The 16,705-nt window shown below is 42.0% G+C and overlaps 2 protein-coding genes across 2 annotated transcripts in view; one reads left to right on the top strand and one right to left on the bottom strand.

Annotated features, from left to right (window-relative positions):
- Window positions 1-3,165, bottom strand: part of RNMT (RNA guanine-7 methyltransferase) — a 35,057-nt gene extending 31,892 nt beyond the window's left edge. Inside the window, exons 1-2 of the mRNA XM_044243678.1 lie at window positions 3,111-3,165; window positions 96-553 (exon numbers count right to left, since the gene is read on the bottom strand). Of these exons, the coding sequence (XP_044099613.1) occupies window positions 96-515 (420 nt within the window). The 5' untranslated portion in view covers window positions 516-553; window positions 3,111-3,165. The remainder of the gene's footprint in view (window positions 1-95; window positions 554-3,110) is intronic.
- Window positions 3,166-3,291: 126 nt separating this feature from the next.
- Window positions 3,292-16,705, top strand: part of FAM210A (family with sequence similarity 210 member A) — a 39,482-nt gene continuing 26,068 nt past the window's right edge. The window contains exon 1 of the mRNA XM_044243680.1: window positions 3,292-3,444. The gene's annotated coding sequence lies outside the window, so the exon portion shown is untranslated. The remainder of the gene's footprint in view (window positions 3,445-16,705) is intronic.

Below are 16,705 nucleotides of genomic sequence, written 5' to 3'. Positions count from 1 at the left end.
ATTCTTAAGGTTTAAGATTAAATAAAAAATATTCACAACAGTTCCACTTTTCAATGACACATCCCATTATGAATAAAAAAATACATTCAACATACTTTTTGCTTTTCAGGAACATCCTCAAGTTCTATTTTTCTCTTTTTCTGTGTGCTATCTCCAGTTGAAGGTTCATCTTTTGGAAAATCATCTGTTTCCATTCTTCTTTTCCTTGAAATGCCTTCATCATCACCAGAACCTTTTTCCTCTGGGACAATTTCAGCATCAAGTTTCCTTTTCTTGGTTGGAGTATCTTCCCCACAACTAGAACTTTCCTTTATAAGATCATCTTCAAATTCCATTTTTCTCTTTTTTGGTGAGTCTACTTGTCCACAGATAGAAGCCTTTTCAGAAAGGCCAGTCCCAGGAGTGGTTGTGTTTTCATTAATACTGAATGAAGATTCTGTTTCCAAATCTACTGATGCTTTTGCCTCTTCAAGAGAGATCTTTCCACACTCCTCTGCTTTTGCAGAATTTTCCATTTTTGCTTACTTAAATAGATAGTAAAACTTCATGAACACTGGAATGGCAAAAATTTGATATTACTGGTAAACACAAGTACTGAAACTTTAAATCAATTTTAACCAGAAGCCAGCCATTTCATTTCAGTAACCAACTAGGGAGTTTTTAAAAAAATCTCATTATAGTGAGAATACTGAAAACATTAACTGATATATGTTACAGATGAATCTCTGAATATATGGAAGTACTAATTATAATGCCTAAACATACACACAATCTTACCCATAAGTCATTACTGGCATTGAAACTGACTGATAAGTTGGGGCGGGGCACTACACAAGCACTAGTTCCATTTCTATTCTGATCCTCAATTTATAGCCTTGGTTCCCAAATTGTGAGCTGGACACTATAACAAACTTGTACAGGCACAGCAGGACACTTTAAAATTTTAAGGGAAACCCTGGTATCTGACATATGGAAGATACCACAAATACAGCTTCAAATAGAGCACAGTATCAACTGAATAGACCGCACTACATTCCTTTCAATGCTATGAGAACTTGTGAAGCTGAGATTTTGGTGGCACCACAGGAAATCAATGTGAAACGGGAAATGAAGTTGGCAAGGTCAAATCTTATTTCAAAGCTTGAGGAACTGTGCAGTACCCAATAGGTGTACACAGCCCGTTAGTAAGCACTGATGGTTAACAAAAAATTAAACACAAACATTTTTTCCTTTCAACGTGTGTATCATTTCTTAAGTAGTTATTAAGACATAAATACTAAATTCTTTGGATTAAACTACTTACTAAGCAGAACTGGTGGGTATTTCTTTTGACCTAGTGATACTAAAAAAATAAAAATTCAGAGACTAAGGGCACCAAGAACAGGAAAAGTCTGGGAACCTACAGTTAACTTCTGAAATCCTTATTTCATAATGGGTGCCAGAATTAGAAAGTGAAGACAGCAGAAATAGCTTTGGACAAGAAGTTTCAAAACCCAGTCTGCAACTTAATGATTATTAAGTCTCCTTCAAACGTTCATAGGCTTATGAATAAAATGGAAGGGAGAGAGAAATAAGTAAACTATGGAACAGGACCTTATTAGGTCATTTGACAATTCTACTATACTTCAACTACAGAGGATCTCGATAAGGCACTATGTCGTTAGTCTTCAAGAATCTTACAATCTATATACCATTTTTAAAATGTTAGGCTGTGGGTCGCCTGGGGGGGCTCAGTGGGTTAAAGCCTCTGCCTTCGGCTCAGGTCAGGGTCCCAGGATCCTGGAATCTAGCCCAGCATCGGGCTCTCTGCACAGTGGGGAGCCTGCTTCCTCCCTCTCTCTCTGCCTGCCTCTCCACCTACCTGAGATCTCGGTCTGTCAAATAAATAAATCTTTAAAAAAAAATAAAATGAAATAAAACATTAGGCTGTATTATTCCAACCAAACGGAGAATGGAGAGTAAAATCCAAAAACTGGTAAGATTCAACAAATTCAAAACCGGAAAGTTAAAAAAAGGTGGGCGAAAAGTCTTTTGAGTGAAGAAATAGAACAAGAAATGAAGTTGCTTAAGAGAATGGGTAAAAACAAGTCCTTATAAACCAGGAAGGGTTTCAAGGGATATTAGTTTTCACTACCCAAGGTGTAGGTAACAAAATACCAAGACGTGCCAAACTAGGAAGAACTGAATCAGAGGGAAACAAACACACACACACACACACACACACACCCAGAAACGTAATTTTCAGTATAACCATTTAAAATGATTATGTAGTAATACTGGCCACCAAATTATCAAATGTCTAGGTCAGAATAAACCACACAGAATTTTAAAGGACCGCAGAAATGGGTAAGAAGGTTAAAAACGGAATCAAAGTGCAATAATGAATAAACTCTCAACTAAATTGAGCTGCCCCTCAGAATCCTCAAGGAAGGAGCTCAGGGTAATGATTAAACTGACAACGAGATGGAAATGCACTAAATACCCAAATAGGCATTTCGACCTGACTTTACAGTCCCACCTCTGAGGCAGGCCACGTCTCCATCATTTCAGTTTCTCGGAGAACGACTGAGCCCTCAGGACCCCGAGGCTTAACCTCAAGCAGGATAACCCTTACACTCTGACCCGTCAGCTAGACGGGGGTCCACTCGGGAGACCTAAGAGGACGCAACAGAGGCGAGAAGGGAAATATTCAGCCAAAATCACCCTCTTCCGTCATTGGCGCGGCCTAGCTCTTACTAAACCTCCAGCTCACATTTCCGATCCGCAGCTCAAGACAACACAGACGCTACTTCGGATCCAACAATCTCTCCCCCAGCCTGCCTTCTCAGCACCGCCGAGGTGCGGCCCGAGACAGCTGTTAGGGCTGCACCCGCTCTCGGGTGCAAGGCTCGCTCGGTCTGAATGAGCGACAGAGCCCGCCGACTCCCACAAGTACTGCCCACTTAGCTTCGGGTTGGGTGCACAATAAAGCTCCAGCGAACGGTACTGAAGGAACAGGACTAGCGCGAAGCGAGCCCATGTCAGGAGTTGGGAGCGCCCCTTCCATCGTGAGGGCGACAGAGGGACTAAAAACAAAGAAGAATGGCCAGAGTTCCAGACACCACACTTACCCACACAGCCATCTACAATTCTGTTTGCGGAAGCGGCCGTCGGCGCCACGCGTGTGTTGTTACGTCACTTCCGGGGAGTGGACGATCACGTAACGCCGCTCTCGGCTGCGAGTGGAGGGTCTCTCGATCTTCGCGCCGGAACTACGAGTCCCGTCGTGCCGCGCGCGGGGGCCTGCTGAGGGACGCGCGGAGCCGCACGGACAGTAGCAAGCACGTTGTTAGTGGGCGCGGCTGGAGGGCCCGGGAGGGTGCCGGCGGTAGGGGCAGGGAGCGAACGTTCGCCTGAGCCCCTGGAGTTCCGGCACCCTGACCCACGCTCGATCAGGTCACTCTGGTGAGTGCCATTAGAAGAGCTGTTTTTCGGCCTGTGCGGCGAGAAACGGCGGTGGCCTCAATCTCCTAAGAGGTAGCCAGGGCCCAAGGCCTCTAAGGAACTGCGCAGGGTGGGGGGGTCCAGAGGGCACCTTCAACCCCGGTGCACGTTGGGGAGAAGAACTAGGGCACGAACCTGACACGTGCCGCGCGCCCCGCGCTCCTTAGGCTACGCTGGTAATTCCGTCCGCGGGGCGGGGGTTCTCCACACTGGCCCGCCCACCACCCCTGGCGGCCGAAAGAGGTCACCCCCGCCTTTCTCTGGCAGGCCGGTGGCTCGGCAAATCCTGTTTGGGGGACTGTTTTTCAACTTTCTGCTTTTTAACTCTTCACTCTCTGCTATTACCTATGTCAGAAGATGGCTGAGGGGGAGGACCTGGGAGCCCCCGCCCTTGCAGTTGTTTTAAAAATGAGCGATATCTTACTACTTAGGGCCTGGCGGGTCTTTCTTTACTGCCATATTTGGGAAATCTCTGCCATACTTCCCTTCAAGAAGGCCATTCGCGTCTGTCAGTTTCTGGAGAGAGGGGCAGCCCATCCCTGTTCTTGAGAAACCCTACGGTATTGTTATTCTGTGTTGGCTGGACTTTCTCGTACTGGATGGTTGGGGGAGAAAATGCGCCTTGTCCATCCCCTGAGATTTCTACTAGAGAGTCCAAGGCACTTACTGTATTGAAACTCGGAAGCTCCATAGTTCAGGTCTTTCATCCCGAGATAAGTAGGGTCAAAACTGTTATCTGTAAACTAAGGTCATTGATGCGTGTACATTTTAACGTTGTGCCTCAGCGCCTCTCCACGTTAATGGCGTAAAAACAGCGTGATTAGATTTACAGTTTTAAAAAGGGGGCATGATTAAGATTACAGTTCACCTTGAATTCTTTACTAGAACTGATCCCATTTAAAGCAGTTTGGCAAACGTGTTTTACTGGCCTACCTACTTGTCAGGGGATAGTTATATTAATGAGACTTCGCGTTAGGAATGGCGACATTTGCAGCCTGTGGTTTACCATCTAGTCATTTCCAAGTTGTGGGCATTAACCTTTCTGAGGTTGTTGACCCTTTATAAACTTTGGACCAAGAATGAGGCCTATTTTTAACAATGAGGATGAGCCATCAATTTCAGATGACTGTGCCTGTACTTTTTATTATATGCAATGAGCTGTGTTGAGAATTAATTTCAGTTCATGTATATGGACCACTGCAAAGATATAGGTCCTAGAGATTGTATGTATACATATCCATCCACTAGAACTAAGCGATGACATAGCATGTATTTGGTGGTTCTGATGCTGAAGTATTGAGATAATTGCTGTTGTAATTTTGGAAAAAAAAAAAGAATCTAATTTTTGACTTCTTAAGAAAATTTTTGATTAGATTTAAAGCCTCTTAACTGTGTGTTTATATAAACTCCATCATGAATTAATGTCATGCATGGGATATAGAGAGATCACATCTTAGGATTTTTATCAAACTTAACTGAAAGTCGTGCAGTTTGAGTTGAGATAGAAGAACTCTTGAATGTAGTAGTAATGGAAGGAGTGAATGGGCCAGATAAAATTGTTTTTAGATTACTGTTGATGTTATTTTCCCCCATTATTACTTGACTAATATCTAGTTTTCTGAATATTGAATTAAAATAATAGCTAATATTTTGGTACCTTCTGTGTGCCAGACTGTGCTTTACATATTTGAACTCATTTAATTCTTATGTAATCCAGTGGGGTAGTTGCTGTGATGATGATCATCATCATGGTCATGGTGATGATCATGATGATTTTATAGATGAGGGTTAAAAGTAACTTGGCCAAAGTCAAGCAGCTGGGAAGTAGTGAACTAGAATTTGGACCCAGGCAGGCTGGCTCCAGAGAACAGAATCTGTGCTAATAAAGAAATAGTGCCTGCTGGAAGGCCAGCCTCAAAACTGGAAATTGGCTCTGTAACACAATACGTTTTCAGAAAATTAATTGATACTTCCTAATGGTTGGTATTATGTTCAGAGAGAAAATAACTCGATAAAGATGTTATCTTGCTATAGTATGAGTTCCAACAAGGCAAAGAATCACCATTTTGTTCAATGAGTGCATTGAATAGTGCCTGGCATACCTGGGTGCTTACTGAATGAATGAACTGCCAAGAAAAGCTTTAAAAATTCTTTTTTTTTTTTTTAAAGGAAATAACAGGATTTATCTCAGTCCATTTATAAGATTTCTTTATGCAGTGTTTTGATTATTTGGCTCATTATTCACCCAGCATGCTTTGGATTCTCCTGGTTTGGATTATACTTTTGTCAGTGTGAGAAAATGGAGTAGTAACTTTGCAGGTTTTCTAAAGTAAAGGTAAGCAACAGATTCAGTAGATACCATTCCTCTTTTTAAGTCATTAGTTTCCAAAGTGCTAGCACTCAGAAGTGTAATTTTAAAGTATGATTTCTGTTGTGCAGTTGAAGGTCACATTTTTGAAACATAAAAGTAGATACAATCTTATAGCTTCCTAAGCCTAATGGTTTTGTTGGAGGTAGAAGAGAGGTGGTTTGTGGAAGGTTTGTTTCTCCAGTCTTGGAAGAAGGATGTTCTTGCAGTCCACTCACCAAAGTCGTCCTACTGGAATTTTACTGCCTTTTTGGAGCACATAAGATACTCTTGTTCAAAAAGTTTTTGGTATGGTTGAAAGTGAGGTTTAGTTGAGATAGATTTCTCTTTATTATGTGTGTTGCTTAGTTTTATATGTCAACTTGACTAGGCTATACTACTGTAGCTATTTAATCAAACACTAATCTAGGTGTTGTGATGGTATTACAAGATGTGTTTAACCTCTGCTTTAAGTGAAGGAGGTTACCCACAATAATGTGGGTGGGTCTCATCCAATCAATTGAAGGCCTGACTTTTTTTTTTTTTTTTAAGATTTTATTCATTTATATGACAGACAGAGATCACAAGGAGGCAGGGAGGCAGGCAGAGAGAGAGGAGGAAGCAGGCTCCCAATGCGGGGCTCGATCCCAGGACCCTGGGACCATGACAGTGAGCGAAGGCAGAGGCTTTAATCCACTGAGCCACCCAGGTGCCAGAAGGCCTGACTTTTAAACTGAAGTGTCTCAAGAAGAAAAAATACTTCCTCAAGCCTATTGCATTGATTTCTGCCAGTTTTTAACCTACAAGTCTGCCCTATACATTTCAGAGTTGCTGGCCCGCATGGTTTTGTGAGCCAATTCCTTAAAACCTGTGTCTATTTAGATAAGTAATCTAATACTAGATTCTTTTTTTTTTTTTTTTTTTTTTTCCCAATTTATTTATTTTCAGAAAAACAGTATTCATTATTTTTTCACCACACCCAGTGCTCCATGCAAGCCGTGCCCTCTATAATACCCACCACCTGGTACCCCAACCTCCCACCCCCCCGCCACTTCAAACCCCTCAGACTGTTTTTCAGAGTCCATAGTCTCTCATGGTTCACCTCCCCTTCCAATTTACCCAAATTCCCTACTACTCTCTAACGCCCCTTGTCCTCCATGCTATTGGTTATGCTCCACAAATGAGTGAAACCATATGATAATTGACTCTCTCTGCTTGACTGATTTCACTCAGCATAATCTCTTCCAGTCCCGTCCATGTTGCTACAAAAGTTGGATATTCGTCCTTTCTGATGGAGGCATAATACTCCATAGTGTATATGGACCACATCTTCCTTATCCATTCATCCGTTGAAGGGCATCTTGGTTCTTTCCATAGTTTGGCGGCTGTGGCCATTGCTGCTATAAACATTGGGGTACAGATGGCCCTTCTTTTCACGACATCTGTATCTTTGGGGTAAATACCCAGGAGTGCAATTGCAGGGTCGTAGGGAAGCTCTATTTTTAATTTCTTGAGGAATCTCCACACTGTTCTCCAAAGAGGCTGCACCAACTTGCATTCCCACCAACAGTGTAAGAGGGTTCCCCTTTCTCCACATCCTCTCCAACACATGTTGTTTCCTGTTTTGTTAATTTTGGCCATTCTAACTGGTGTAAGGTGATATCTCAATGTGGTTTTAATTTGAATCTCCCTGAGGGCTAATGATGATGAGCATTTTTTCATGTGTCTGATAGCCATTTGTATTTCTTGATTGGAGAAGTGTCTGTTCATATCTTCTGCCCATTTTTTGATGTGTTTGTCTGTTTCGTGTGGGTTGAGTTTGAGGAGTTCATTATAGATCCTGGATATCAACCTTTTGTCTGTACTGTCATTTGCAAATATCTTCTCCCATTCCGTGGGTTGCCTCTTTGTTTTTTTGACTGTTTCCTTTGCTGTGCAGAAGCTTTTGATTTTGATGAAGTCCCAGAAGTCTATTTTCGCTTTTGTTTCCTTTGCCTTTGGAGACGTATCTTGAAAGAAGTTGCTGTGGCTGATATCGAAGAGATTACTGCCTATGTTCTCCTCTAAGATTCTGATAGATTCCTGTCTCACGTTGAGGTCTTTTATCCATTTTGAGTTGATCTTTGTGTACGGTGTAAGAGAATGGTCGAGTTTCATTCTTCTACCTATAGCTGTCCAGTTTTCCCAGCACCATTTATTGAAGAGACTGTCTTTTTTCCACTGTATATTTTTTCCTGTTTTGTCGAAGATTAATTGACCATAGAGTTGAGGGTCCATATCAGGGCTCTCTACTCTGTTCCACTGGTCTATGTGTCTGTTTTTATGCCAGTACCATGCTGTCTTGGTGATCACAGCTTTGTAATAAAGCTTGAAATCAGGTAAGGTGATGCCGCCAGCTTTATTTTTGTTTTTCAACGTTTCCTTAGCGATTCGGGGTCTCTTCTGATTCCATACAAATTTTTGGATTATTTGCTCCAGCTCTTTGAAGAATGCCGGTGGAATTTTGATCGGAATGGCATTAAAAGTATAGATTGCTCTAGGCAGTATAGACATTTTAACGATGTTTATTCTTCCGATCCAAGAGCATGGAATGGTCTTCCATCTTTTTGTGTCTTCTTCAATTTCTTTCATGAGTGTTCTATAGTTCCTCAAGTATAGATCCTTTACCTCTTTAGTTAGGTTTATTCCCAGGTATCTCATGGTTCTTGGTGCTATAGTAAATGGAATCGATTCTCTAATTTCCCTTTCTGTATTTTCCTTGTTAGTGTATAAGAAAGCCACTGATTTCTGCACATTGACTTTGTATCCTGCCACGCTGCTGAATTGCTGTATGAGTTCTAGTAGTTTGGGGGTGGAGTCTTTTGGGTTTTCCATATAAAGAATCATGTCATCTGCGAAGAGAGAGAGTTTGACTTCTTCATTACCAATTTGGATACCTTTTATTTCTCTCTGTTGTCTGATTGCTGTTGCTAGGACTTCTAATACTATGTTGAACAAGAGTGGTGAAAGTGGGCATCCTTGTCTTGTTCCTGATCTCAACGGGAAGGCTGCAAGCTTTTTCCCATTGAGGATGATATTTGCTGTGGGTCTTTCATAGATAGATTTGATGAGGTTCAGGAATGTTCCCTCATTCCCTATACTTTGAAGCGTTTTAATCAGGAACGGATGTTGGATTTTGTCAAATGCTTTTTCTGCATCAATTGAGAGGACCATGTGGTTCTTCTCTCTTCTCCTATTAATTTGTTGTATCACATTGATTGATTTACGAATGTTGAACCATCCTTGTAGCCCAGGGATGAATCCCACCTGATCATGGTGGATAATCTTTTTAATGTGTTGTTGGATCCTGTTGGCTAGGATCTTGTTGAGAATCTTAGCATCCATATTCATCAGTGATATTGGTCTGAAATTCTCCTTTTTGGTATGGTCCTTGCCTGGTTTGGGGATCAGGGTAATGCTGGCTTCATAGAAAGAGTCTGGAAGTTTTCCTTCTGCTTCAATTTTTTGAAACAGCTTCAGGAGAATAGGTGTTATTTCTTCTTGGAAGGTTTGGTAGAATTCCCCAGGGAATCCGTCAGGTCCTGGGCTCTTGTTTTTTGGGAGATTTTTGATCACTGCTTCAATCTCGTTATTAGATATCGGTCTATTCAGGTTGTTGATTTCTTCCTGGTTCAATTTTGGTAGTTTATATTTTTCCAGGAATGCATCCATTTCATCAAGGTTGCTAAGCTTATTGGCATATAACTGTTCGTAGTAACTTCTGATGATTGTTTCTACTTCCTTGGTTTTAGTTGTGATCTCTCCCCTTTCATTCATAATTTTATGAATTTGGGATTTTTCTCTTTTCTTTTGGATTAGTGTAGCCAGTGGCTTATCGATCTTATTGATTCTTTCAAAAAACCAGCTTCTAGTTTCATTGATACGTTCTACTGTATCTCTGGTTTCTCCCTCATTGATCTCAGCTCTAATCTTGATGATTTCCCTTCTTATGTGTGGAGTTGGTTTGATTTGTTGTTGATCCTCCAGTTCTTTAAGGTGTAGAGACAGCTGGTGTGTTCTGGATTTTTCAATTTTTTTGAGCAAGGCTTGGATGGCTATATATTTTCCCCTTAGGACCGCCTTTGCTGTATCCCATAGGTTTTGGACCGAAGTGTCTTCATTCTCATTGGTTTCCATGAATTGTTTCAGTTCTTCTTTGATCTCCTGGTTGATCCAAGCATTCTTAAGCAAGGTGGTCTTTAGCTTCCAGGTGTTTGAGTTCCTTCGGAACTTTTCCTTGTGATTGAGCTCCAGTTTCAAAGCATTGTGATCTGAGAATATGCAGGGAATAATCTCAGTCTTTTGGTATCGGCTGAGTCCTGATTTGTGACCCAGTATGTGGTCTATTCTGGAGAAGGTTCCGTGTGCACTTGAGAAGAATGTGTATTCTGCTGTTTTAGGGTGGAATGTTCTGTATATATCTATGAGGTCCATCTGGTCCAATGTGTCGTTCAATGCTCTTGTTTCTTTATTGATTTTCTGCTTCGATGATCTGTCTAATTCTGAAAGAGGCGTGTTAAGATCACCTACGATTAGTGTATTCATATCAATATGACTCTTTATCTTGATTAACAGTTTTCTTAAGTAATTGGCTGCTCCCATATTGGGAGCATAGATATTTACAATTGTTAGATCATCTTGGTGGATAGTCCCTTTAAGGATTATGTAGTGTCCTTCTGTATCTCTGACTACAGTCTTTAGTTTGAAGTCTAATTTATCTGATATGAGAATCGCTACCCCAGCCTTCTTTTGAGTCCCATTGGCATGAAAGATGCTTCTCCACCCCTTCACTTTCAGTCTGCGTGTATCTTTAGGTTCAAAATGGGTCTCTTGTAGACAGCATATGGATGGGTCCTGTCGTTTTATCCAATCTGCAACCCTGTGCCGTTTTATGGGTGCATTGAGGCCATTCACATTGAGAGTGATTATTGATAGATACGTTTTTATTGACATCGAGTTACCTTTGAAGTCTTTCTTTCTGTAAACTGTCTCTATATTTCTGTTCAATGCTATTCTTGGGATTTTTCCTCTTTTATAGAACCCCCCTTAATATTTCCTGCAGTATCGGCTTGGTGGTTGCATAGTCTTTTAAGTCCTGCCGGTCTTGGAAACTCTTTATCTCTCCATCCATTTTGAATGTCAGTCTTGCTGGATAAAGTATTCTTGGCTGCATGTTCTTCTCATTTAGTGCCCTGAATATATCTTGCCAGCCTCTTCTGGCTTGCCAGGTCTCTGTGGACAGGTCTGACGTTATTCTGATGGGCTTCCCTCTGTAAGTAAGGAGCCTCTTTGCCCTGGCGGCTTTCAAGAGATTATACCTACAATTATAATTTCTCAATTTGACTATCAGGTGTCGTGATGTTTTTTTGGAGTGTATAATCTTGGGTGGAGACCGTTCAGCCTCTAGTACATGAACGCTGGTTTCATTCGCGAGATTCGGAAAGTTTTCATGAAGGACTTGTTCCACGACATCTTCTAGACTTCTTTCTTTCTCCTCCCCTTCAGGAATTCCAATAATTCTGACGTTGGAACGCTTCATGGCATCACTTATTTCCCTAATTCTGCTTTCGTGGGATCTAAGCTGTTTGTTCCAGGCTTCCTCCTGATCCTTTCTCTCTATCTGTTTGTCTTCCAGATCACTAATTCTATCTTCTGTCTCAGTTACCCTAGCTTTGAGAGAGTTTAGATTGGATTGGAACTCATTGAGAGCATTGTGGACCTCCTCCCTGGTAGCTTTAAGCTCCGCCCTAACATTGTGAACATCCTGTCTGGTCGCTTTCAGTTCGGCTCTAATCAATTCTGTTTGGTCATCCATGGCTTTCTCCAACCTAGCTATTGCCTGGATAATTGTTAGCCTGAATTCTCTTTCCGACATATTGTCTATGTTGATATCCGTTAGCTCTATTGCAGAAGGTCCATCCTCTGTATTTTTCTTCTGTTGGGCATTCCTCCTCCTAGTCATTTTGGTGGGAGAAGACTGAACAGATGTAGCTGGATGTATCAACTCTGGTGCAGTCAAGGTGCACCCTGGAACACTTCCTGATCTCCGTCTCAAATGCCTCAGTCTGGGTGCAGAAGCTGAATAAATTCCCCCTTGGATGCTGGCAGTGCAGGTTCCAAGTTAAAGACCCTGGGGGCGCAGGATCTTTTGCTCGTCCCCAAAGCCAAGGCAGTGGCGGCTGTCTGGGAGCTCCTGACCGCCAGAGAGGTTCCAAGCAGCGATCGCACACTGAGATTTTGCCGCTGGCCGGGGCTGGGAGTGCCCGGCTTGCGCGCACCTCTTTTCAGAGGCGGCTGTGGGTCGGGCGCGCGTCTGGGGCACTGAGAACGGGGCGCTGGTCCGTAAGCCGCAGGCTGGGCTTTTGCGCGCCTCTGTCCGGGGAAGAGTTTCGCGGGCGCGAGGCTTAGACTTTGAAACAATGGCCCGGGTCTAGAAGCGCCCCAGGGCCTTAGAAACCCAGGAGAGCTGGAGCGACGTTCACACGCATCTCAAGCTTTGTGGTAGGGCTAGCGCGCGTTCTGCAGACCGGCTCCCATCCCCTCACAGGAGCCGGAACCCCGCGCTCTGGGGCACGCTGGCGGCTTAGGGACCAGGAGCCGGTTTCTCCGCCGCACTCTCTCTGCCTCCGCGCCGGGGAGGCCGTCTGGGACCGGGGACTCAAGCCCCTGTCCCTAGCCGCCCCGATTCCCACAGTTTGCCCCCGCGATCCTTTGCTCTTTTGGAGTGCTTTCAACCAGTCTCCGAGTTAATGCTGGTCCCCAGACGCAGGGCACTCTCGCTCGTATCGGGGTATTACTTCTTAGGAGTTCTTGTTATACCTGCAGTTTCATACTGGACTTCTGGTTGTTCAGTACCAGACACTCCACTCTAATACTAGATTCTTAATACATAGAAATAAATATCCATTTACCTAAATATAGATAAACCTAAAAACAGATAGTGATTTATGTATATATTATTTCCTATTGGTTTTATATTTCTGGAGAAACTTGTCTGATTCAGAGTTTGGTGCTGAAGAGTAATTCTAGAGGAACAGATTCTTAAAGATGAGTTTTCTGAATTGGCTATAGTATTCTTGGAATTGGTTCCCTAATTGGATTTAAAGGCACTAATTAATGACTATTTCCTGTGGTGAAAAGGGCACTGGTAGCCCATGCATGATATGATGTGGCAGTAGAGGTATGCAGAAGGCAGAACATTATCATCTGTATGCAAGTATTTATAAAAGATACTGTTCTTGATGGGATGATCACATATTTGATGACTTAAAACATTTTTGTCAAATTACCAAGTATAATGGGACTGACTGGTTGCTAACTGCTAGCTGCTAACTATGTTGGAGAAAGGGGAAAGAAAAGGATGAGCTCAGGTCTTCTGATTCCCAGCTTAAGCTCTGCGTAAATAACCGGAAAGTTTTTATGTCTGGCCTAAAGAAACTCATCTTCTGTAGATGCAGAGCTGAGATTGCTGAAAACCAAACCCAGAACCCCATCCTGCAAAATGGTTGAATTACAGTTGCAAAATGAATTCCCCATCTAACAGAGTATCTGCTGTTAGAAAGAGGACATTGATTGAGAAAGAATGCAGTCCTCAAATTCAGAATGGGGCACTGAACCCCTAAGTTTTAATCCTTTGTCTTTGCCAGAAAAGCAGCCCTTCTACTCCTCTTTGAGAATTTAATCCTGCTTTGTGTGAAGTACCTGTAATGGCCTTTCCAAAGTTACTTGCCTCTCAAGACATAGTCCATTCTCCCTAAGAACTACCCCTACTACACTTCTTTGCTGCTAGACTCACGTCCTAGCAGGCCCTCAAAGAAAAGCTACAAAATGTGTCCTATGAAGAGGAGTGCTGCACTCTAAAAACCACATGATTTTTTTTTTTTTTTATCTGTAGAAATCTGGGGAAATTTTGTGGTGTTGGATATTAAAGGTGGAGTAATGGTAGAAGGAACATAAAGTTGGACCGGGTCAAATTTACTGATATAGGAACCACTAAGCACAGATTCCGGATTCACTATTACAGCTTGAGGAATCGGGAGAGGCTTCTGACAGTTTGGTTAGTTGGCTGAAGCTTGGACCAAAAGGTGACCCATGCTTCCTGAAGTTAAAGTAAAGTACCAGACCTGCCTTGGTATACTATAGAGGAAGGGATCCAAAAACCTAGGGAGATTGGACTGCTGGAGTGGATTTAGCATGTAAGACCAGCTCACCCACTGTGGGAGAATGTAGAGGAGATACCTTTCACCATGACAGTGAGAAGACAATTTATGAGGGGAGCCTCATAAATGAGCATCCATTAAGATCTTTGTGATTGCTCTTCTCTGGGTCAGAAATTACAGCAGAAACTGATGCCACTGAACTACGAATTCTTTTTTTTTAAAGATTTTATTTGTTTATTTGACAGACAGAGATCACAAGTAGACAGAGAGACAGAGAGGCAGGCAGAGAGAGAGAGAGAGGGAAGCAGGCTCCCTGCCGAGCAGAGAGCCCGATGCGGGACTCGATCCCAGGACCCTGAGATCATGACCTGAGCCGGAGGCAGCGGCTTAACCCACTGAGCCACCCACGCCCCTGAACTACGAATTCTTAAGTACAGTGAGGATAATAGGAAATTGGGCAGGTATTACAGAAGACCAATTTTCTTAATGTCATGTCTTACATGCTGAAGGTAGAAGCCAGAGAGGGCTGTTGAAGTACAGTAAGGAGAATGGCAGTAGTGAAATACAAGGAAAATGTAGTTGAGCAGAGTCTTGGAAAAGACAGGAAGAGGTTAGATCTAGAACACAGGTGGAGGATTGAGCTTCTTTTCTGAGGAAGGAGTTTAGGGATTCTGAAATAGGTGTGGTGTGGGTAACTTTAGAAGTGGGAAGGCTGAAGTTGAGAAAATTCACCCCTAATAACTTTGGCTCATTTTTAAAGGGAAGAGGGGGATAGGTTTATCTGTCTTGTGGGACCACTAAGTAGTAAACACAAATAAGTAAGTAAATTATATAGGATGTTAGAAGAGAACTGCTGTGAAAAAAAAAAAACAAATAGAGCAATATAAGGAAGATTAGGATGTTGGGAAGGAAGGATTGGAAGTAGTATTGTGATTTTAAATAGTGTAGTCAAGGGGTACCTCATGGAACGGATGCCATTTGAAAGAAGACTCATAGGAAGTGAAAGAATTAGCCATGCAGACATCTGGAGAAAGACTCTTCCAAGCAGAGGGAACAGCTAGTGCAGTATTCTTACAGTGGCCTTTTTAACACGTTGGAAGAGCTGCAAAGGTGAGCCAGTGTTACTGGAGCAGAGTGAGAAAAAGAAAGAGTAGATGATGCATTCAGAGAAGAAAAGGGAGGAGATATTTGAAGTATTGTAGATGATTGTAATTACGGAGTTAAGCTTTTACTCTAAGAGAAATTGGAGAGTTTTAAATAGGAGAGATGTGATTTTATGTATCTTTTTTATTTTATCATGGGCTGAAAATAAAGTATAAGAGGTTTAAAGTGGTTAGGAAAGGTGTGGAATGGTCATTGGAAGGTTAGGGAGAGGAAGCTGATTGGATTAGGAACCACTGTGGGTTGTCACATAACATTCACAGCCTTTCTGAAATAAGATGAGGTACCCCAGTGTATGCTGGGTGCTAATTTACTCAATTGTGTGATTTTTGTTAGTGCTCAACTGCTAGATGAAGTTGTAGGGAAAACAGTTGGACTAGCTCAAGATTAGATTTTGTGGGCCAGTATTTACAGATGGACAAAGTAGTAATCCAAGTAATGCATGGAGAATCGAGGCTGGTTAAAGACTTCTGAATGAAACCAGGAGGAGCTGTTAGATTTGAAAGAAAAAGGAAGGTAGGGTGGAGTGCAGCCCTGGAACTAGAGTGCAGAGAGTAACAGTGAAGGCTGTAAGTAGAAGAGGCTGCAGAGAGTAGTTTCAGGATTTCAGTTGTGGAGAAGTATTAGATGACTTCAGGGTGGAATCCATTGCTAGGAAGCTGGGATTTTGCATCCACCCGAGTGGAATAATGATAAAAATTTAGATGAAGGAAGAATATGAACTTGGTTTGGCCAGGTCAGCAGATGAGAAGGTAAAGAAGGAAAACTAGAACCAATTATTGTTATAGTATACTAAATGGTAGATACTTAATATATTTTTTTCTCATTTCATCATCATAAATACTATAGTATAAAATTTAATTAACCCCACTTTAAGGATGAAGAGAAATCTACATAAAATAATGCCAGAAAGGACTGGAACTCAGATCTTTCTGACTGCAAAGCCTGCATTTTTCCTACTACGATGTAATAACACCTGCCAGAGCCAGAAAAGAAGGGGTTGGAGGTGGGACCGTGTTGATTCTGGACCAGTGTTACCATTAGAGATCACTATGGCTTGCCTTAGGAAATTTAGATCCTCTGGAAGCACAAAAAGACAAACATTTTGTGTAAATGAATATATTTATGTAGTAATTTTGGAAAAATCATTGATTTTCTCTACAGATGATACATTTGACATTTAAGACTGCTCTGGAAATCAGTGAATTATTAATGAGATTCCTTGGGAATTCACTAGGGGGCATAACTTAACCTTTCCTGAAGATTAAGAATTTAACAATGGCTCCATCATTGCCACAGCTCATATATGTTGCTCAGTTCTTGTATTAGAAAGCTCAAAAGCAGAATAAGTTGAAAAAGGTTGAAGGAGGTGGATTATATAATAGAAATTAAATTGAAGGTTATCAAGTTTGTTAAGAAGTAGGAAAATAACCCCAGAAAGACTACAAACTTGCATGCATTTACTTTTTCTAAACATCAGTTAAGGTGTGATTAAGGCAGATTGAAATGCATAAAT

The sequence above is a fragment of the Neovison vison genome, chromosome 3 (assembly GCF_020171115.1).
Source record: "Neovison vison isolate M4711 chromosome 3, ASM_NN_V1, whole genome shotgun sequence".
NCBI classification, from domain to species: Eukaryota; Metazoa; Chordata; class Mammalia; order Carnivora; family Mustelidae; genus Neogale; species Neogale vison.
Note: the sequence above shows the minus strand (reverse complement) of the source record. Positions and strands in the feature narration are given on the sequence as shown.